The sequence below is a fragment of the Temnothorax nylanderi genome, unplaced genomic scaffold (assembly GCF_030848795.1).
Source record: "Temnothorax nylanderi isolate EJ_2023f unplaced genomic scaffold, tnyl_v1.0 TNYL_tig0133_pilon, whole genome shotgun sequence".
In the NCBI taxonomy this organism is placed as follows: domain Eukaryota; kingdom Metazoa; phylum Arthropoda; class Insecta; order Hymenoptera; family Formicidae; genus Temnothorax; species Temnothorax nylanderi.
The window spans coordinates 266,620-288,392 of NW_027249195.1; the positions used below are offsets into that span (position 1 = coordinate 266,620).

General features: G+C 46.0%; 1 protein-coding gene across 3 annotated transcripts in view; it reads right to left on the minus strand.

Annotated features, from left to right (window-relative positions):
* LOC139776951 (uncharacterized) overlaps positions 1–21,407 on the minus strand; it is a 38,838-nt gene extending 17,431 nt beyond the window's left edge. The window contains exons 1-6 of one of the 3 annotated variants that reach the window (XM_071714023.1): positions 20,422–21,407; positions 9,820–9,920; positions 4,236–5,893; positions 2,560–3,684; positions 1,159–1,597; positions 623–723 (exon numbers count right to left, since the gene is read on the minus strand). In XM_071714023.1, the coding sequence (XP_071570124.1) occupies positions 623–723; positions 1,159–1,597; positions 2,560–3,684; positions 4,236–5,893; positions 9,820–9,883 (3,387 nt within the window). In that variant the 5' untranslated portion in view covers positions 9,884–9,920; positions 20,422–21,407. Of the gene's footprint in view, positions 1–622; positions 724–1,158; positions 1,598–2,559; positions 3,685–4,235; positions 5,894–9,819; positions 9,921–11,248; positions 11,329–17,963; positions 18,190–20,421 lie in introns of those variants that run through there. The other 2 variants (XM_071714025.1, XM_071714024.1) reach the window with 2 other exon arrangements.
* Positions 21,408–21,773: the final 366 nt, after the last annotated feature.

Sequence of the window (21,773 nt, forward strand, 5' to 3'; positions counted from 1 at the left end):
GTGTGCGACGAGGCGCGCAAGGCAATAACGCTCTATCATTATTTCGACGAGTCTCGAGTTTTTCATGATTTTCTCCCTCAATTATTTGGCATATTCGCGCCGTCCAAGCATTTACCGACGATACGACATTTCGTTGTTCACGTAATTTATCTTGATAATACACAAAATTATGTCAAACCATATCTACGATTTCAATCGGTCTCGTTTATCATTTCTCGTTTACGCCGATTTTTCTGCCCGTAGGGAATTATAAAGAATTGAGTGACTTTCTCGGATAATGAGAATTTAAATGTAATTGGAAGTAATTATTAATATTGACGATCGAGACGACAGATTGAGGAAGACGTTCTAAGTAGCTTTTCATTGAGCAATTTTAATTTTAGTATTACGACATGTATGATTTTCATCGAAATGGTTCAGAAGAATAATATCAAACTGTATTACCATAAAATCTCTATAAAAAGTCCATTAAGATATTAATGAGATAGATATTACACTGACGTTCTAATTAAATCAGTCGGCTATTATAATCACCCTTTATGGTTCTAATATCGACCCAATTTTGATCGAGTGTGTTATTGAGGCAAAGGTAGTCATTGTTCCGCGCTATTAAATTACTTACGTTACGAAGTCGGCCCTGCGATCGCATCATGCTGTCCTGCAGAACCTTCCTCGTGGCTCTTTTAGGCGGCAGATTGGCTAGCATTTTCTGGATACTTTCGCCTGAGAACAAATTCGAGCGATGGATCGTGAAGATACTGCAACGACTTGTAAATGCCATTTTAATATCTAAGATAATTAAAACTTGGTGAATCTCATAAGTTCATTTAAGTTCCTCTTCTGGCAATGAGATTTGAAGATCGTAAGCGAAGATCACATGCATCACACTTCATACACCTTTTATCGATACTTTTTAATTTGCGACTCATGTAATTATATGTAAAAAAGGTAATATATTTTATCAGAAAATAATCTACTCCGTAAAAAGCACATCATCTTTTTAATCTACTTCTTCTTGTATCTTTGATCCGTTTCTTGTATCTTATTTGTTTATTCGTGAACCTGTTACACAAAGTACGTGAGATAAGAAGCTGACATGGAAAGCTAGAGTGCCTCCACGCGAAACTTTATCATATTAAAAGCAAATTTCGTTCTTACGGTCGCTTGGCCGGACTCTAGGACCGGTTGATGTCTGCTTCTCCTTGAATCGCTCCACATGGATAACCCGTGGCTGTGTCTGCGAGTTCTGTATGTTTCTCTTCGGGCCGCGCTGACGCCGTCGACGGCTGCGACTACCGAACGGCCGCCATTTACACTTCTTCTTGCCGCTACCGGTGAGGCCGAGCAACCAGGCCTGATCGCCACCGCACTCCAGCATGTGGCGATGCAGCTCGCCCAAGTTCGGGCAGCCCTTGGCGCACTTGCTGCACATCATGTCCGTGAGGGAAGCGTCGCGTGCCGCGTCGGTGGGCGCGTCTCGTCCCGGCAAATAAAGATGCTTGTAGTGCTCGCGTTGATCGCCAACCAGGTCGAAGTGCGAGCACAGAACGAGCGGATGCATGGAAGCCTTATGATCCTCCATCTCCTTCAGCGTCACCTGCACAGAAACATCGACGGTTCAGGTCGCATTTCCGTTTCGTTTCGTCTCTCGATCGATTTCAAATACACCGTGTTTTAATTCTTGTAAACTGAATTAACGCGGCACAGCAAAGATATATTATACGGTTTCCTTTATTCGATTCTTTCCTCGATAATGCAAAGAAGATAAATAAGTTATTTTTATATTGCTAAGAAGAACGAGTTTTATTCTGATTCAGTTAGATTTATTAGATAAATCATGTATTTCGTTTTATATGTGGATAAGTGAATAGACTACAGTAGGGACAAAGTCACAAATGAGTCGGTGATTTGGAAAGCTCGCTGCGAATGCTTACCACTCGTATGTATCGCACAAATGTCAAAGATCAAGTACGTTGCTTGATAAATTATCTAGACCGCGCTCGCACCAATTAAAATGCACCATTTGCAACACAGTAAAAACTAAAATAATCTCAAAATCATATACCACTCAAAACTTGCGTATCTTTTATAATTTATGGGTTTTTAATCTCTTGTATACACGCTATATCCGGAATTTGTTATTTCCTTAAATAATATCTTGGATTAAGAAATTTGGAATATCAAAATTGAATGATTAAACGTTCTGCTTACACGCCCTACAATGTTAAAACAGAAATTTTATATTTATCACACAAAACGCTTTATAAAAGAACGGTTGACAGTTTTATAAAGTAATAAAAAAGTTGATAATACGTCAAAATGACCGCGATCACATCGGCTGACGTTTTAATTATTGCAAGGAATAATAAAACGCTGAGAAAACAAGAGATAGAGAAGTAACACTTGCATTTGCCGAAAATAAAAGCTAAGATTTAAATTATTACAATTATCGAAATTTAACTGGTATTTTTTTCATGATATTTCTTATCCAATTTTTGTTTTTAACGAATATATTATACATTATGAAGAAGAAATATATGTGTAGAAATATATACTCACGTGTTTGGAACCGCAAGCGCCGCAGATGTAGATCCGCGTTCGCGACCACTCGCCGCTCAGCTCAGCATAAGTGATTTCCTGAGCATTGGCTGCTTCGTTGTCGCCCTCCTCGCGCTTTCTCAGTCTCATAAAGTCTGCGAATTCAATAGTGAATTCCGTGATAATCGTCGGACTCAATGACGACGACGTTGAGGTCGCGGACAATTCGATCGTCTCCTCCTTAATCTCGCTCAGGAGCGGTTCGCCAACATCGCAGCGGACGACATTGAGAGTCGCGGCACTCGCGTCGACCACGCAGACAGCATCAACGCTATCCTGACTGCTCGCTGCCGTTTCCACGACAGACTCGGTCTGCTCCTGATCGCGAAGAGACACTTCAGTGGTCTCGCAAGGTAGTAGCGGGATCTGATGCAGTCTGCTGATGGTGAGGCGCTCCTTAATCAGCTGCTGCTTCTTCCGAAGTGACAGCTGCGTGGAGATGTCGAACTTGCTGAGGTCCTTGATCGAGCAGGTCCACTGCTCCCTGCCGTCGTACTTGCGCGGAAAATTGTACTTCTCGAAGGAGACACGGCGCGGTCGCGAGCCGCTGCTCGTTTTACCGGCCTTCCGGGCGTACTCGCTCGAGTTTTCGTACTCCTCGCTGGCCGAGTAGTCCTTGCTGTAAACCGGCGTGGCCGCGGTCAGTGAGATGTCGATGGGAAATTGGATCTGATTGACGCTGTGCTCGTAGTACGACTGTTGCGGTTGTTGCTGCGGTGATTTTGATTCCGTCGTCGTCGCCACCGCCGTCGAGCTTGAGGTAGCGATCGGTGGCATGCACGTCGACGACGACGGGCCGCTCACCGGCTGCAGCTTGCCGTCCAGATGGTGCAGCAGGTTCTCGCGGATGTTGCAGCTCACATTGCTGTAGAAGGAACTGTCAAATTCGGGACTGGCCGGATTATCGATGAGCTCCCGCGCCGCGATGAGTTTCGTCCGGCTGCTGTCCGACGGCCGACTGTCATCTGGATCCTCCGATTCCTTTTCTTCGGACTTCCTCTCTCGAACTGACATATTCACCTTTTCACGTAGATTTTGACCACAAAATTCTTTGCAGGGCGGCGAGCCTTCTTTGATCTTTTCCGGCTGGAAGAAGAAAGATGTGCTTGTCTAACAGTTCACAGTGTTTTCAAGATAGAAACTTTTCGAGTCGAATTGGAAATAAAAGTGAGTGTTCTTCCTATTATTTGGATTTCTCTGTCCTTCAAGGAACGTAATGCCTCGACTTATTACCCAGTTACCTTGGGATGTTTTTGTTTTTATTTCTCGTTTCTGTTATAGTGAAATAACATTTCCCCTACAAAATTTTAAAATTATTAAATGATTTAAAGATATAAATATATTAAAAAACTAAAAAAAATATCTTGATTATAAATAGTATAACTATAAAATTAGAAAAAAAAGTTAAAATAATTTGTAAAAGACTTACTTAAAAATATATATACTCGATATAATGTCAGTAATAGATATTTAATAAATAAGCGAATGGAATAAAAGGAATAAAAGACAAAAAAATTTCACAGATTTACTAATTTTTACGTCCAATAAATATCGAACAAAGCATAAAAATTCTATATTCTATTCTAAGACACGTGAAATAGCATTCACATTGCTCATCGATTTTCCGCGACATTTACCTGAGCCTGGGCGATCCTCTCGACGTTTCCCCCGTGCGTCTCGCTCATGTGTCCCGCCAGAGCTTCCCGGGTGGGATACCTCGTCGAACATTGAACGCACGCGTGGTACTTATCCCCGTGGCTACCGACCATGTGTTGAAACAGCGCCTCCAGGGTGTCGGCACACTTCTCGGAGCAGTACTGGCAGTTCTGGGAGGGTTTTCGGAGATTCCTCTCCGATCTCCTGCCACCCCCGAGCTGATGCGCTCGCTCCGTGTGTCGTTGCCGCAGGGACATGGACAGGAACTTCCTGTCGCAGTAGAGACAGAGGAGTCTGACCGGTGGGGTGGTGCTAGACGACGGTTTCAACTTCTGCGCCGACGGGGGACTCGACGAAGACGATCCCGAAGAGAGGCGCAAGGTCAACGATTCACTCGTCTGACAGTTTTGAAGCACGGACGCGACCTTGTCCAAGGGTAGACTGCAATGCAGGCCCGTCACGGGCAACTCCTGAACGTTGATGCTCGAGTCTTTGGTCTGTTCCACCCTCGACTCGGTCGCGCCGGTCCTCTTCGACTTCTCGCAGTCCTCGGCCGTTTGCTTCTCGTGATCGTCAATCGTGCGATAAACGCCGCTCAACAGATCGTTCAGCAGTTCACCGCAGATTGCTCGCGTCTCGGCGTTTTCCGAGACCGCGTGTTGTTCATCACGCGTTCGGTTTCCTCTGCCGTCGTCGACGTTCGCCCTCTCCTCGACCTGATGCTCGCTCAATCTGTCCATTATGATCGTGCTCAGTGTTCGATTTTCCTTGTTTTCTCTCGAAACACCTCGATCATCTTCGGATAATTCTTTCTCCACAACGTCCAGGCGTTCCTCCTCCATCCTCGAGGGAGATTGCTTGGTATCTTGACTAATTCTGACCTCCAAATCCGGCAGACTCTCCTCCGCCGTTCTCTTTATATTCGAGCAGTCTGTAGTCTCTGAGGATTCGGCGTCCTCGGTATTTTCCACCGTCGAGGAGTCCTCTAATCGCGGCACAACGGCCGCTTCGATATCACCCTCACTCGAAGGCTCGGACTTAACCGGAGTACCGGTCGGATCTTCCTCTTCCTCCTCCTCCTCCTCTTCTTCCTCCTCTTCCTCCTCCTCGTCAGTATCTTTCCTCTGCCTCTCCAGCTCCTTCGTCTTCTCCGCGTTCTTGTCCTCCTCCTCGTTGTCCTTGATCACGCCGTTCAGCACCGTCATCACGTACTTCTCTAGAGTCTCCAGATTTCTCTCGACGCTATTCCGCTCGTCCTCTTCCTTCCTCGGCGAGTCCGAGTTTCCGCTGGCGGCAACTCCATCCGGCACCTTCTTGCGCAGGTTGTTGATCACGTTGCTCAGCCGCGACCGCTTATCCTGGGCGGTCTGCGTCGACGATCTGTAGGCGTGACCGTAGCGTTCCTGCAGCTGCTGTTGCTGTTGTTGTTGATGCTGCTGACGGTCGGCGTTGCTCCCAGCCGCGTTGGCGGGATGGTCGACGCCCAGATCCTCCAAGCTCTGCGTCGACGCTACCATTCTATCGGACGGCGACGCCGAGCCGGATGCCGTAGGGATGCCGGACAACTTCGCCGTGTGATAACCCTCGGCCGTATCGTCGCTCGGTGTCTCGCTACCAGCTACGTCCGCCGAAGCCGCCTCTAAAAGAGATGATTCTCCTTGTAATCCGTCGCCGTTTACGCGACGCCTCCTTCCGAACGCGAAACCATCGCGAAATATTGGCCCGTCGCGTCGGTGTCCCGCATTTTCGATCGCTGAGAAATGCTTCGGGCATCGGGGAAGTGTTAAGCGTTAAGTTTAAAGCTCTCAGCCCTCCTCGACGGATATCGCGTAATTTATTTTTGGACCGCGAAGATAATTGTTTAAAAGCGGACGGCACGCGGGACGATAAATCGTTGCCATTGAGAAACAAGCGAAATACGATGGCTGTTTATTTATCAAAGGCTGGCGAAGTTTCACGTAATCTCATCGTGAAAACCTCCCGTTCACCGGCGCTGCTTAATATTAATCTTACAATTACTTCAACTGATTTCCCGCTCTGCTCGCGTCTCGATAAAACTCGATGGTTAACTGACTCTTAATTATTAACTCTCCATTTCCTTTGTAATCGCGCCAATGTAGACATAAAAATTTAATTAACCTGAATTTATCTTGTCGATGCAATATTTTTGCGAATAAAAAAAATGATAAAAAGTGAGATAAACTATGGACCAGCGTTAAGCAACGTTAATAAAATCGAAGATTATTACTACAATATAACTGTAAATAATAATAAATGACAGCATACATTTTAGCTCTTTACGTTCTGTTTTCAGAAATAAATAAATATTAACATCTCTGTTTTTAGTTGTTTCATAATGTCATTGTTGTTGCCTAATATACGAGAATATTTTATTACTTTTCATAAAAGTTAAAAAATATAATTTACAAATCACACAAGAAGGATTTAATTCAACAATAAGTCAACAACTAGCAAGTTTAGAATAAATTCTACAAATCACGGATTACATTTCAATTCTTTGCATTGAATCCTTCAGACAGTTCGAAAAAAATATATTTATCGTTTAGAAAAAAAATTAAAAATATTAGAAATGGAGATATTAACAGATATTATCCACCGCGAGAAAATCAGAAAGAGAGAAAGAGGCTCTCCTCGGTTATGTCTCTGCCGACACTTTTTTATCCGGAAGTCGGGGAGAAGGGAGGCTGCGAGAATCGATAACCGTCCCTCTGCCACGTCGAAAGGGGTTACGGTTGTACGAGTAGCGTGCACTCCGAAAGGGCGAGAGAGACAGATACGGATGTACATGTATATCACACACATACACACATACACGCCTGTGTGTGTGTGTGTGTGTGTGTACACGCGCAGACATACACCACAGCCCCTGACAACAGCCCCGAGGTGGTAAAAACCGGCCGGCTTAGCAATACCCGCGACAATCCCTTCGACCATCCGGTTCGTTTTGCGAAAGGCGTTGACAACAATGGTAATTAATGGTTTGCCTATCGCGGGCTATTAACGATGCCGATATATATACCGCCACCCCCATTTCGCGCGATATCGATTTATTTCTCGTCCGTCTCTCTTCTGAGCTTTCCCCTCCCTTTCGCGTTTTATACGGTTCTGCGCGACGCGAAGTATATAGATCCGTTGGGACTTTATCATCGTTAGAATTGCGAAAGAGCCGAGCCCGTCAGGAATGTGCAATTCCAGGGAATTCTGGGAATCTTCAAGAGCCGTTCGATGTAATGCCTCAAAATCGCCGCGTAAAATAAAAGAGTTACATTTTCAATAACGAACAATATTACCTCTTTTATTTTCTAGGGAAAGTAACATGATTATCTCAGAGCAGTTTATCTCTCCATCGTATTTTAATCTCTAAAGTGAGTAATTAATTTTCGCCGTTGCTTCACATACATGTGCGGGTAATTCGCGAAGTAATAACATAAGTTATTCACTTAATATTTATAAGCAGAGACAGTGATCTGTAATTATACCATTAGCCTTAATAACGAAAGAGTTCACAAAAACCAATGCAGAAACGTATCATATATGATAATAAGTATAAAAAAAGGAAATACTTTATCAATAAATTATTCCTCACGTATCCAGTTAAAGTCAAATGTGTCTTTTCTCGTTTCTCTCTTTATTTGCATTCCCGTCGGTATGAAAATTTCTCCATCTTCTCGTGTAGAGTACTTTCCTCGGAAAATTACATCAGACATAATTTCCCGGGAAATTTTCTTCATCCGGGAATAATTTCAGGGAGTAATTTCCAGAAATAATTCCAAGGACATTTTCCGCGGAATTTTTTTCCCCTCCGGGGAAAATGCTGCCCTTGGAAAAATTCCGTGGAAAATATTTCCCTCCTCAGGCGACATTTCCCCCTATATCGGGACGGTTCCTAGTTCTCGGATAGGGGGTAGTATTCCAACGATAAGTAATCCGGAAAGAGATCCTGAGAGGAGCCGAAAGAATTCGAACGCGGAAGCAACGTAACGTCCTCGATTCATAAGAAATTTTTGTTTTGAAATAACAGTTCGTACCTGAGGTTGGGCCTCACAAATCACGGGGACTCGCTCCGGACGGCGTTTCACCGGAGATTCTGCGTATCCTAATCGAGAGGATCGGAGCGGGTCGGTGCGGCTATCGCTCGAGGCGTTTATCAGGCGGGATTCGCCGGCGCGGCGACGCGCTCGCGTCCGCGCGCGCGCGCGCGCGAGCAAGTCCGATAATTATATTAGTTAGCCGCGGCGTCGACGCCGCAGCCGCCAACTACTTGCGGCGATTACGATCACGACCAGCGCGACTACTTTCAAAATCCCGCGTGTGTTTTGTATACATAACCGGCCGCGGATCCGTTGGATGTGACGGACACCGGCAGCGCGTTGCGCAACAACGAGCGACGAGCGCGGCGCAGTCGCGCGCGCGCGCGCGCGAGCCTCGATCGCGCGACGTATCGAGGATACGCGCGCGATATACGTACGTCCGTGTTGCGTACACGCACGCGACCGCCCCACGGCCGCGCCGTTTACTTATGCCGCGCCGAAGGTGATTAGGTAATAATGAGGATAATGAGGCTGAAATTAACGGGTTTTAGCGTACCTATACATCGTTTTGATTAGGGAAACAAGTTTCTGTGGCTTGTAAAGGACGAACAAGTCGAGCTCTGCAATTCCCAAGCGCGAGACTCGAGAATAGCGTGACTCGGCGAATACGCGTACTGCGATAAAAAAAAAATCGTTCAGCGTCGCAAGTTCGTACGGTTGTAATTTGCCTGTACTTGTTTGGTTTTCTTTTAAATAAAATTTGTTTAAAGAACGCCCACGGATCTACGTTATTTCGTGCATGCACAACTTTGATATAATTGAACGTCATTCATTCATCTCTGAAACTTCGCAGAAGAGGAGGACTAGTTCTCTCGGACATATAGGTACGTCTGCCTCGCAGATGCAAATGTAAACGTAAGTATCATAGCTGCCTCGTCGGAGCCTTGAAAACAATCGTTGCGCGTTACGCCATCGTAATCCAGCAGTCGTGTTCGCGTTTATAGCCGTGTGCATGGGGGTCGACGGTTGCATTACGAATCTTATGCAAACTAAGTTTTCCCCGATCGATAATAATTAACATAAGGGTAAACGCGCAAGGTTTCGCTGTGTCTATTGTGTATATATGTATATTAATTTAACTCGCGGCGTGTTAAAGATCCTCGTGATCGGGCCAGCCTCTGGGAATATTCAAGAAGAAAATCTACAGAAACCCCGGTATCGGCAACTTGCATCGATGAAATACGAGGCGGTGGAGATATGACACTCCGCGTATACGAAAGAACTCATCATTATCTGTTGTTGACTCGGCGTGATTCTTAAGCTGATGACAAACGAGTATAGCTCTCGCGCGCCTGTTTTCTCGCGGAAAGCAGGTTTTTCGCGATTTAATTATAACCATTAATATGTCGTCACAATTACATTTATCCCATTTCTATACATCAGCTATTGTTTATTGCTGCATTACTCTGTAAAATTAGATTGGAACATTAGAATCTTTGTTGAGGGGACTCACCTCTGCTGGGTGCCGGTGGGGCCCTTTTCGGGGTGTCGTCGGCAGAGGGTGTTCTTTCCCTCATGCTTGCCCGTTGAATCCCTTAGCACCATCATTTAGTTCTGAAAAAATAACAGAACAAAATCCGTGTAAGTTAACAACGTCGTGGAAAAACTAAGTATCGTTATAACGACGAGCAAAAACAATCGAAAGACCGTGGAGTAAAAACAACTGAGCCGACAAGTGGCACTTTTACATAACTTTCGGAAAGCGAGGAGAGAAAAGAAAGAAAAATTGAGCTCAAGGTATGTTTGAAATCTCCAATTCTCTCCATTTAATGCCATATTTTCTCTCGTCTGCGCTTCTGGAGATTACGCAAAGGCAATATGTTATTTATACTTTCCTATTTCGTTCATTAATAAGCCACGTAAATAAGAACGCGAGGCGAAAAGTGATACGAGTATCTCGACTGACCCCATGGCGATTATGAATCAAGTGTGTTTGGCAAAATTCGCATTTCAATCGCTTAAAGAAATCGTGGCCCCGAGGCGAGGCGGTCGCTCAGCTAGTCACGCGGAAGCTCGGATACTCGCATGAGCGCGAGGGCCGAGATTCGGCGAGGATCGAGGAGAAAGAAGGTGGAGGGAAAGAGAGAAAGTGAGAAGAAAGAAGAAAGAAGAGAACAGGGAGAAAGGTGTTTGCCTTCGCCGAGGACCGAGCCGGTGTCGACCTCCGAGGCAACGCATCGGCCAGAAGAGAATCTTTTCAAGCAACAACAATAGAATGGATTAAAATAGAATTCTTTTTACAAGTTTCAGTGCAAATATTTTTTCCTTAAAATACGATATAACAAGAGGGGAAAGAAAAAAAAATGCCATACGGCATTCTTTTCGCGTTCGTTATCAACCATCTTATCCAAAGAAATAAACTAAATATTAAACATCTTATTAAAATATCCTTTAGGCATTTCATCAAGTAATAATTACTACCGTAAAGTCTTCTCTTCGTGCAACTTTTATAAGTTTAAAAGCCTCGCAAGACTTTTAAAGCAGCCTCTCGGACATCGCGTTACGTAACTTGAGAAGAAAAATAGGAAAACGCGAGAATGCGTTACTTAAGGATCGCGATAAAAGGAATTTTAATGATGGCAAGCGGACGATATTGTCTCACTCGCGCTCCGATAATCCTGGCGAAATAAGGAGGCCGCAGGGTGAAAGAGATATAACATATAAGAAGGTTTATCGGAGAGACCGCACGTGGACTTCTAGGATTAAGCGATAACATTTAAGTGGGAGATGGAGCAACGCCGAAGAAGGGAAAAACAGGCAGAACGGAAACGGTGATAGAAAGGGAGGAGGAGGGGGGGAGGGCAAAGGGAGGAGAAGAGATCGGCCGTGGGGAGAGCGCCCCGCTGTCCTGGGTGGAACTTAAAATATCGAGCGTCACGCACATCGACGCTGGCGCCGGAAACTCGGGAAACGCGGCGTCGCGACGCGGCGCGGCTCGCCACGTCGGCCTGACGCTCTTCGTTATCGTCGTCATCGTCGTCGTCGTCGTCGTCGTCGTCGTCGTCGTCGTCGTCGTCGTCGTCAGGGAGAACCTAGAAATAGAACTTGGATGCCACACTGCGCGCGCGAAAGGCGGGGCACCGCCTCTACCGAGCCCCATGGGAATCGGTTGGAATTTTCAACAGGTGAAAAAGTGGAAATTCCGGTGCGCCGCCGCCGGACCGCGAGAGCCGTCCGCAGGTACGGCATGGAAATAACTAAACGATCCGGAGGCACCGCGGTGACGTCAATTTCGAGTGCATAGGAGATCGGCGTAACGCGACAAGGACGACCGCGCGACGTGTCCTTGGCCGCACGAGGCTGCCGAAGGATATCGTGTGCGAGGATGGCGAATAGCGATTTCTCTCGGATGTCACTTTGTTGTCCCGTCTCTATATAATCAAACGATATCTTCGGGATGTTGTACTGCGCTCTTAATGTCATTGTACATAAATAAAAATCGATACTTTTTTTAGGCGCCGAAGAAAGCTGGCGTTTCCAGCAAAAGCAGATGTGAGGATTAATAATACTTGAAGCGAGGATAGAGAGATAGCAGCGTCGATACCTTCTAGCTTACTATTGATATCTTTTGGATCTATAAATATATCTTTTGGATCTATAAATATTACTTTGTTGTAGTTGAACACGCGCGCGCGCGCGTACGATGAAATTAGATCTAAGACAGCTAATGCACTTTACAATTTGCTATTAATTTTAACTAGAGAATTATTACGCGTGGTATATCCTCTGTACAGAGGCGAGTATAATTTCATGATAATCAACTCTTAATTATAGTTACTGTTATACACAAATAACAACTAAATTCATTAAATTTTATTAATGAGTTGAACTTCATCCTCTTATTAATTTCCTTTTAATTTTGTTTTATCCGTGTTATGTTCCACACAGAACGTTAAAGTTCACCGGAATCACTTGAGAGCTTATAGGAAATCCGTCGTCGAAACATTTTTCATCGCGTCGTCAATTTGACTCAACATCCGAATATTTGATAAATTCAACCATTTCCTAACTTCTTCGTCTCCTCCCTCAGCGCCCGCCGTTATGCGGAATGAGGAATGCGGAAACGCGACATTTCATGATGGAAAAGCCCGCGCGATACTGCGCGGGCTTTTATCCTTTTTTTTCGCCTCTCCTTTCCTTTTACATTCGGAAAATCCAATACCGGCCGACGGTTTTTGTTTTGTTTCGCGAATAAAAACAATAACGAGAAGCGAGTTTCCATGGCTATAGCGATTCTTTTCGGAATACCCGCGGTATTCCGTATTAATTTAATGTCTTATTCGTGGATTCTTCAATTATCGAACATGTCCATGATTAAATGTCATTATGACATCGACAAGTTGTCAAGATTCACTTTATCAGGATTCGCATCAGTGATTCTTCGATAAAAAAAATTATATTAGTTTATTATCGACTATGATTATCGCGAGATACGTTCTTGAATTATTAAAACGGCAATGAGTACACGCGAGAGACATAAAAATATTTATAATGATCATCGTATAATCAACCGGCTCGCGATACATTTTTCATATTCATAATGCCGAATGTATATTTATAGCATCGATGATTAAAGCCGTCGAGATTATGCCATTTCAGCCTCTAACGAATACCTAACAAAGTAAAGCTCGTCGAGTTTGTATTAAACTTGAAAAAGCTTGATCGGGACGCGGACCGCGTGAAGACTCATCGATTATTATTATTCGAGGAAAAAGAAGCTGCTGAGAAAATATTGATAATCCGCCGTGATAAAATTATCACGACGTTAATATTGTTGAATTATCAACCGGCTCGCACTTAATCGCAGATTATTTCGGGCCCGTAGTCCGCTATCTCCGACGATAACAATGTTGTCGAATTGCATGCGTGTAGTCTCTCGATTACGGCACTAAAACACAAAGTGCAATTAATTCTTTCGTGCCGCGGCGTGTTTATAAGCTGCTGTTTTGAGAGGACATCGGCACACAAAGTAACAGGAGATAAATCATTAATCAGAAATTTAATAATACACATGCACGCTAATTCTCTATATTATGCACAGACATTAAACAGTATATAATTTCGCCTAGCAATATGTATATTAATACGAGATTAATTTATTATTAACGCGTACAATAATTCCACGATAAATGAATTAAATTGAGTAACGCGTTTTATCGTTTTAATCGCGATAAGTGATTCTCGATGATTCCCATATTCGTACAGCCTCCTCCAACTTCTTTTTCTCTCATTCCGCACGATCTCCTTCAAATCAAGAGCGTCGGAAAGCTCGCCGCCGAGCTCGCCGCGAATCGTCGGCCGGATTATTGGCAATTTTTACCTAACGAGGGCTAGGAAATTGATAAATTAATTCCCGATTTAAGTACGCTAATTACTCCCACGATCTTTTATTTGCCGAGTCTGCGAAAATCCATATTTTCTTTTTACCCGGGTCGGCCCTACTTGCAGATGCGCGCCCCGAAGGACGTAATAAATCTCGGCAAAACTGAAACCCTATTTAGGAAAGTTTGAAAGAGCCATAACTTTCTTGCGCCTTCCTTATGGGTTTTCCCCGATTCTTCCTAACTATGCTCTCTCGGCGCCCCCTCCGGCTACGAGCCATCAATCGACGGTATTTCCATGGCAATGTAAACGTAATCCAAGCGTGCATAATTAATACTGCTTGCTCTATGTTGTAGCGCTCGTACTTGTTGATATGTCCATTTACGCGTGTACGTCGCGCTCCTTTATCATCTATCGCGAATCGGACAATTGTCATTATCCCATATATATAAATACACGAGCTATTTCTCAAAACGGCTCGCCAAATCTGACGCCACCTTGACCCAACACCATTGTTCCCAACAATGGAAAACGTCTCTTTCCAAAGACGTTGCTAAGTAACGGTGAGAAATATTACTCCGTCCGGGATAATGTGCGTTAAGGAAACGCACAGTGTCCGTTTTATACAAAAACTAACCACAGCAGGCGACAATAGCGCCGCAAATTACGCCTACGTAACGAATAATTGCCGCATCTGTTATTCAAAAGTCACCATTTACGTCTACAAGCTCGTCGAGCAACGTTGATGAATATATGGAGGGGTTAAAGCCATAGTGGTGTAAGTCAATTTTTTTGACCACTTTTTTTTCTTCTTCTTTCAACATATCTGCATGTGTAGACTGCATCTATGAACTTAACTCGATAGTTTAAAAAAAGTGACTTACACCACTATGGGGGCTTTAACCCCTCCATATATATATATATTCGAGAAGTAACAGGACATTGTAGAATTATGAGATTAACGTTGCTATTAAAAATCAGGAAATCTCATAGTAAACAACACTGTTAAATTCGTAGTATCAAGTTATACTCAATTTGAGTAATTTTTAACCATTCCTATATATTTCTACTTAATATATCGTTAATCTAATTGAAACAATGGAGTTAAAATAATACTGCTTTGTTAAAATAATAAATCTCGACACACATTCACTTCTAAAAACGGTATTAATCTAAAATAATTAAATGCTATCCAAGGTATTGGTTTAAATTTCATTCTTTAATATTTAACAGTGAATAAAATCATCTCGATGCAAACTTGGCAGATAGGGATTTTAACAGATTAAAAATATTCTCGAATATGGCTCGTTCGTACTTCATTCGCGTTCTTCAGTGTCTCTCGTCTATATTACCTTTGTTTCGCTTGCGCTCCAATAACCAAAAAGGTGTACACCGTTAAATTCGTAGTGTCAAGTTATACACTCAATTTGAGTTATTTTGAACCATTCTTACAAGTCGCCACTACTCCTACTTAAATACGTCGTTAATTTAACTAAACCAACGGAGTTAAAATAATACTATTTTGTGTTAAAATAATAAATTTCGGCAAACATGGTAACTTAAAGATAACAGAATGTTATCGATAATCTAACTCAAGGTATTGGCTTAAATTCCATCCTTTAATATTTAACAGTTAATAAAAACATCTCGATTGATGCAAACTTGGCGTGCGGCTTTTAATAGATTAAACAAATTCTCGAATATGACTCGTTCGTAATTCATTCGCGTTCTTGTGTGCCTCTCGGCCTGTACCTTTGTTTCGCTCGCGTTCTAATGGCCAAAAAGATATACACACACGTTAAATCCGTAGTGTCAAATTATACTCGATTCGAATCATTTTTAATCATTCTTATAGATCGCCACTGCTCCTACTCAGTATGTCGTTAATTTAACTAAATGTAGTTAAAATAACAAATTACGACGCACATGACAAATAACAAAATGTAATTAAAAATAACAAAATGTTATCTAACTCGAGATATTGGTTTAAATTTTATCCTTTAATATTTAACAGGGTAAGGCAGGAACGTTACGTAATCGGAGAGTTTGATCCTCAACCTGTCGTAGAACACGCGGGTTTCCGTCAAATCGGATCGGTGAAACGCGGCGGCCGCGGCGGCGGCGCGGCGCTATGCACCAAGGCGAAATCGTCTCTGTTAGCTGCGCTAACAGCGAAACGGTCTCGCGGTCGCAAACATCGCCTCGGCCGCGCGCACGAGTCCAGTTGACCTACTTGCAACGGCGCGACGTCGACGTCGACGTCGTCGGCATCGCTGGCCTCTCCATCGTCGACGCCTAACAGAGAGCCCCATCGCGCCGGCAACGCGAGCGAGCTCGCTCTCGCACTTCAATCCCGCACGTCATTCCGATGTATGACGTCACGGATCGCGTATCGCGCGCTTAGGATCTTCGCGCAACGCACGCGAAACGCTTTCGAAAAGCTCGCTAAAATCGATATCGCGCGCGGTTTCTCCACGATTGACGATTTATATAACGTTTTTTAATCGACTATCGGACTTATCTGGAGGAGGGGTTTTGCGGGAAGATCGAAACTTCATAACCAACACTCTTCTTGCACCTTTTTCGAACGTAATGCATGTAGGAACTTCTTGCGCGCGAATTCCGCATTAATTCATTTCGTTATCTTTTGATGTATCTACATATCTCTTCCAAACTCCGCAGCTTCATATTTTATTTATAACAAATTGCTAGGATGATTATAATACTTCTTCTTTTCTACTCGGCATATGAATGTAATTCCAAATGCAGCTATCTGATTCCGTATCGCAAAATCGCGACGCGAGAGCCATATTCGAGTTGGCATAGGATTAAGGATGTATATCCGTTATGTCAAAATAGAGGGATGAAGCTGAAATTTACAGAGATTGTGCACTTATATATCCCAAAAACCTGTGTTAAATTTGCGATCGATTGTCTGACCCGTTTCTGAGATATCTGCTTTAAAAGTTACAGAAATTGTATATATATAGATATACTTCCCATGTAAATAACATAATATATATCTCTGCTCCTGTACAGTAAAAATGAATGAAATTTTTATGGTACACTTCTATGACATCGAGAATTGCAATTGCGGTTTTTTAAGTTTTTCTGTTAATATTTTTTTTTCAATTTTTTAATGATTTATTTAAACAATATCAAGTACAAAAATGGGAAAAATTGTGATTTTTACGCTTTTTCTGTCCCAATGATAACATGTTTATGAATAATTTCTGAGACTAGCTTTACACTGTTTAATCAAGAAAACAAAATTATACTACATATAGCTATAAGTAAAACATCCTTAAATTCAACAGTCACGTCGATGTTAAACGAGGCGCATATCGCTTTTTCGCGTAATGTAATTATTTTTGCCGTGCCACGCATAAAATATATTTTCTTTTACAGAATCATGAAAAGTGCTATTATAAAACGCCTAGACTCCACGTCAAAGTCTATTTCAATAAATCCTCTTTTTCCTTGTTTTATTTTTAAAATGAAGCGAATGTTATTTGCCGCAATTAAGGACTCGAACGCAGGGGCAATAATTTTACCGCGTCGTGGAAACGTCGTGGAAGCGAAAAAGATTTCGAGCTGAATTCGACGCCGGCGCGCGGAACCTACTTTTTTTTTCCTTTTCCAACGAGACGGCTTTGAGAAGCCATGCTCGGCCGGCAAGATTGGTTTACCGTCCCTCGCACACGTCGCGCATAACGTGTAAAACGTGTTGACGAGTATACGTGGACTCACGGAGCGAGCGCGCATCGCGTGCGTCCTGATTCGCTTTTTAACCCTTTACGATATATCGCGCGCGGAGCGTAGTAGGCTCCACGTAGCGGTTTATGACGACACACCACGTCTCTCGCAAATGGTCCAGATAACGCTCAATTATAACTCGCGAATTATAATTCCTAGGCTTAAGTTGCAAGCTGGGATGAACTGTGAGTAGATAAACCGCGTCGCGCGACACGGTGAGATATAATATAAAAATATGGAGCGCCCGAATATCGATTTATTTTCGAAAAGTGTCGCGGAAGATTGGTAACTTGAGGAGACGCGCGAGATACTCCGGCACTTTGACGATTTCGCGCTTACAGTTTCGGCGGTAGTCAAACACATCCCGCGGATTAGGAATTACGATAAGACGGAGTAACGCAATTAACACGAGTGATTTACGAAAAAAAAAAAAAAGAAAAAACGTAAACGAGCCGCGGAAACAGCGTTACGTTAATCAAATAATTAAGGAGAATCTTCCGGGAAGAAGTTGAGACTCACCGAACTCCCTGATAACCGAGTTATCGACTCGCCTTATAAAAATTCGATGAAGCGAGATTAGTCCAACTGGTTTCGAACTCCTCGGGGTACGGGGGGAACCACAGCAGGCTTAGCTCGATCACGATGTTTACCTCATTGTTCACGTTTCCCGATCGGCGCGCGCGCGGCCGGGTTGAAGTTTTTACCTTGGAAACGATCTAATTAACGCGGACAATGAGCGAGCCGGCGCGGCGCGGCGTATCGTTCCGACCGATATCCGAGTTACGAGACAGTTTCGCGGTGCTAAATGGCGTTGTAATGATTTCTCGGTTCGCGTATTTACCGATTACAATCACGGGTGTCGGTATCGATAAGCCCGGGGGAGAGACCGCGCGACTGGAACGCGCGCGCGAGATGCCGATTGGGAAGGCCCGAGGCGGCGGAAAAGCCGCCGGCGCGGCGGCCGGCGGCGTGCAGGCGGTTCACGACGGAGCGGAGAACCACCATGTTAGCGTCGACTCGGGGGGTCAGGCTCGTCCTACTGCGCAGTAACGCCATCGAAAAGCTTTACTCCACTTTCGCCGACGAAAACTGGCCGCTGGTGTCCCTTCATTAGCGCCGCTCGCGCACAGGGACCGTCCGTCACCCAGGACCGAGGGGCCCCGCCGCGCGGAAAAAGAGCCATTTAAAGTACAATAATACGCTCCGCGTACGTCGCGGGGGAAAAGTACGCCGCGGGAGGGGGGAGGGGAGAGGGATCCGTGTTTGTTTGGGCGAAATTGTGGTAAATGAGTCAGTAGGGTAGAAACGAATCAATAGAGGACCTAAAGCTGTCCTACGCCGCCGGGCTTTCAGTCCCTCGCGATCGTCCCGACGTTATCTCGTGAGATGATAACGTCGCTGTCTTTCTCTCTCTCTTTCTCTTTCTCTCTTTCGCGTCTTTTTCTCGGAACCGCGAGGAAACTCGTCAAGTTGTCGTCACCGGTTTTCATCTTCTTTCTCGAAATAAAGAGAAATTATGGATTTTACCGAGCGATTCCTCTCGCGTTGCGCACTTAGTGTACGATCAATCGTCTCGGAACAGCCTGCTCGCCCCGGATCGCCGCGTTTTCTTCCGCGGGCAACTGTTACGCGACACACTTACGTGCTCCACGACTCGGCGGCGGCGAGACGCGCCGAAAATTCCGCCCGTCGGCTCTAGGCGCGATTCCGTCGCGGCGAGAGCGTTTCAGGCATCTCGTGGCCGAGGCACGCGTCGCGCGGTTCGACGAGATTTCGAGGAGACGTATGGCGTACGGAGAGAAAGAGAGAGAGAGAGAGAGAGACGATCGTGCAAGTATCTAAAAATTTAGCTAGATACAGTTCTGGAAATGATTTTGTTGCGCCATCAAAATAATGTAGAACAACTGATTGCTAATAAAACGTCAACATTTTTTACAGCATTATCATCATACTTCAGCGACCTACTATAATTATTTTGAGACGGTGCGACAAAATTAATTTCAGATCTGTACATATCTAGCTAAATTTTTAGACACTTAATTCGGCGAAGCCGTTCTTTCCGTGTGCGGTCACGATCGGCTCGCCGGTTGACGGGAAGCGACGGGCACGGGAGACGGGGCTTTTCCAAAATCGATATCTCCGGCGGCGGGTATCGCTTTCTTCGCGCCTGAAAATCTGAAATGTCGGGGGGATAGAGATTCGACGAATCGCTCTTGGGAACCTCCACCGGGGAACGGGACTTTTCGCGTTCGCGCTCGCGTTTTTGCCGCGACGAGGCGCCGACCGTCGGGCCGCGAGCAGGACCGCGTACGCCACCGCCGTCGCGTAGTCGGCGGTCACGTACGCCCCGCGGGAATCGATAGATAAAGAGCGGCGATTTCCCCGGGTCTGTGGACTTGGGTGGAACTTCGTTCCCGCGGAAAACGCGCGGACAAAAAAAGGAACGAAAACGTCCCTCGCGCCCGCGTTGTTTCTCCGCGCTCTCGCGTTCCGCGCCACGGACCTCGGATCCTCCGATCAGCGGATCGGATTAACGGGCGAGGAGGAAGCCGAGCGGTACGACGGCGCGTTCCGCGTACCAGTAGCGCGGCGGAGAAATTATTATTCCACGCACCGCGAGCGTATATCTCGCGCGGTCGCGACGGGGGGGAAAGAGGGGGGTGGGAAGGGGAAGAGAGAAGCGGAGCGCGCGGATCTCGACCACAAATAATCCGGAGCAAGGAAGAGAAATAAAAAAGGCGGGGAAAAGCGCGGGCTGAACGGAGATTCCCCGTTGCGGCCTCGACTTCTTTGAGGATTTCGAGACGCGAGAAGACGGTCGGCGAGGGCTCCGAGCGGAGAGCCGCGCGCTCGGCGGCCGTCGGCTCCGAGTCGCGCGGCGGAGGGACGGATCGTCGCCGTTCGTCCTGAGGATACTCGTTCTTGGTGCTCGGAGGAATCGTATGCTGCTGGTAAATGCGTGTCTCGGATCACTCACAGCATCTCGCGGGCGGAGGCATCGTCGACGAGGCGCGTCGCAACGCCGACGGGCAACGGCGGCTCCGGCGAGGCGGCGGCGACGGCAGCGGCGACGGCAGCGGCAGCAGCACGGCGTTAACGGCAGCAGCACGGCGATAGCGGCAGCGGCAGCAGTCACGGTCACAGTCAGCGCAGCGAGCGGGCAGAAGGCTGCTCCGGTATACGGCCACGGCGACGACAGCGGGGCACAGCACTGGAGCAACGCACATGTCACTGTCACCGGGCGGGAGGCGACACGGCCGCGTTTTTCGACGGCCGCGAGGCGCGTCCAGGAGGCGCGGCTCGCGTAGCGACGGCTCTTCTCGGCTCTCTCTTGGAGCGCGACACGACACCACGGCACGACAACGACGCGGTGCGGCGCAGCGCGGCGCGACCCGACGGCCGTCGACGAGAGAACCGACGCGGGACAGAGGAGAGAACGCGCGAGAGCGCGAGGGAGAGAGAGAGAGAGAGACGGAGAGAAAGGGAGAGAGAACGAGCGAGCACGATGGGGGAGAGACAGGGAGAGCACGATGGTAGGAGGGAGGTATAAAAGCGCACGTCCGCCGTACGACGGGTTTCCTACTTCCGGTCGTGTTCGTTCCTTCCCTCGACTCCGGGTTGCTCCGGGTCTCCTCGCGCACTGTGTGCGTGTGCTGCACGGTCGATGCGCGGAGGCGAACGTGACCCTCCGATCGTCCGCGACCGCCGAAAACTCCGCTCCGCACGACTCTCCCTAGTCACCTCGGCGCAGCGCGACAGCCGATGAGCCGAGCCGATGGGCGGCGCAGGGCGCAGGGAGAAAGAAAGAGAGAGAGAGAGAGAGAGAGTGAGAGAGAGAGAGAGAGAGACTAGACAGAGACAGAGGAGGAGAGAGAGAGGGAGCGCGGCGGGTGTGAGCGCGCTTTGACTCTCCCTCGTACGCTTGCGATCGCGCGTAGGCCTGCGAACCGACACGATGCAACCGAGATCCCTAACTGAGCAGCCGTCGCCCGTGGAGCCTTGCCCCGCGAGGCGACAGGGCCGCCAACCGTCGTTGGCGCGCCGACGGAAAATTCCCGCCGGACGCGCCGCAGGGATTCTCATCCTCGCGCTCCGCCTCTCTCTTTTTTCTTTTCATTCTTGCCCGATTTTATGCGTTATCGAGATGCAATATGAGATTTGCAGTAATAGAAATGTGCGGTAATAGACCCTTCGTCTTGTCCGAATATGTTGTACTGTCGACATGTAATAAAAGATTTGTAATAATAAAAATAGATATGTACCTATATAGTTCTCATTGTTTCGCTTTTTCTTTGATTTTATACTAATATAATATTATTATGAGGATAT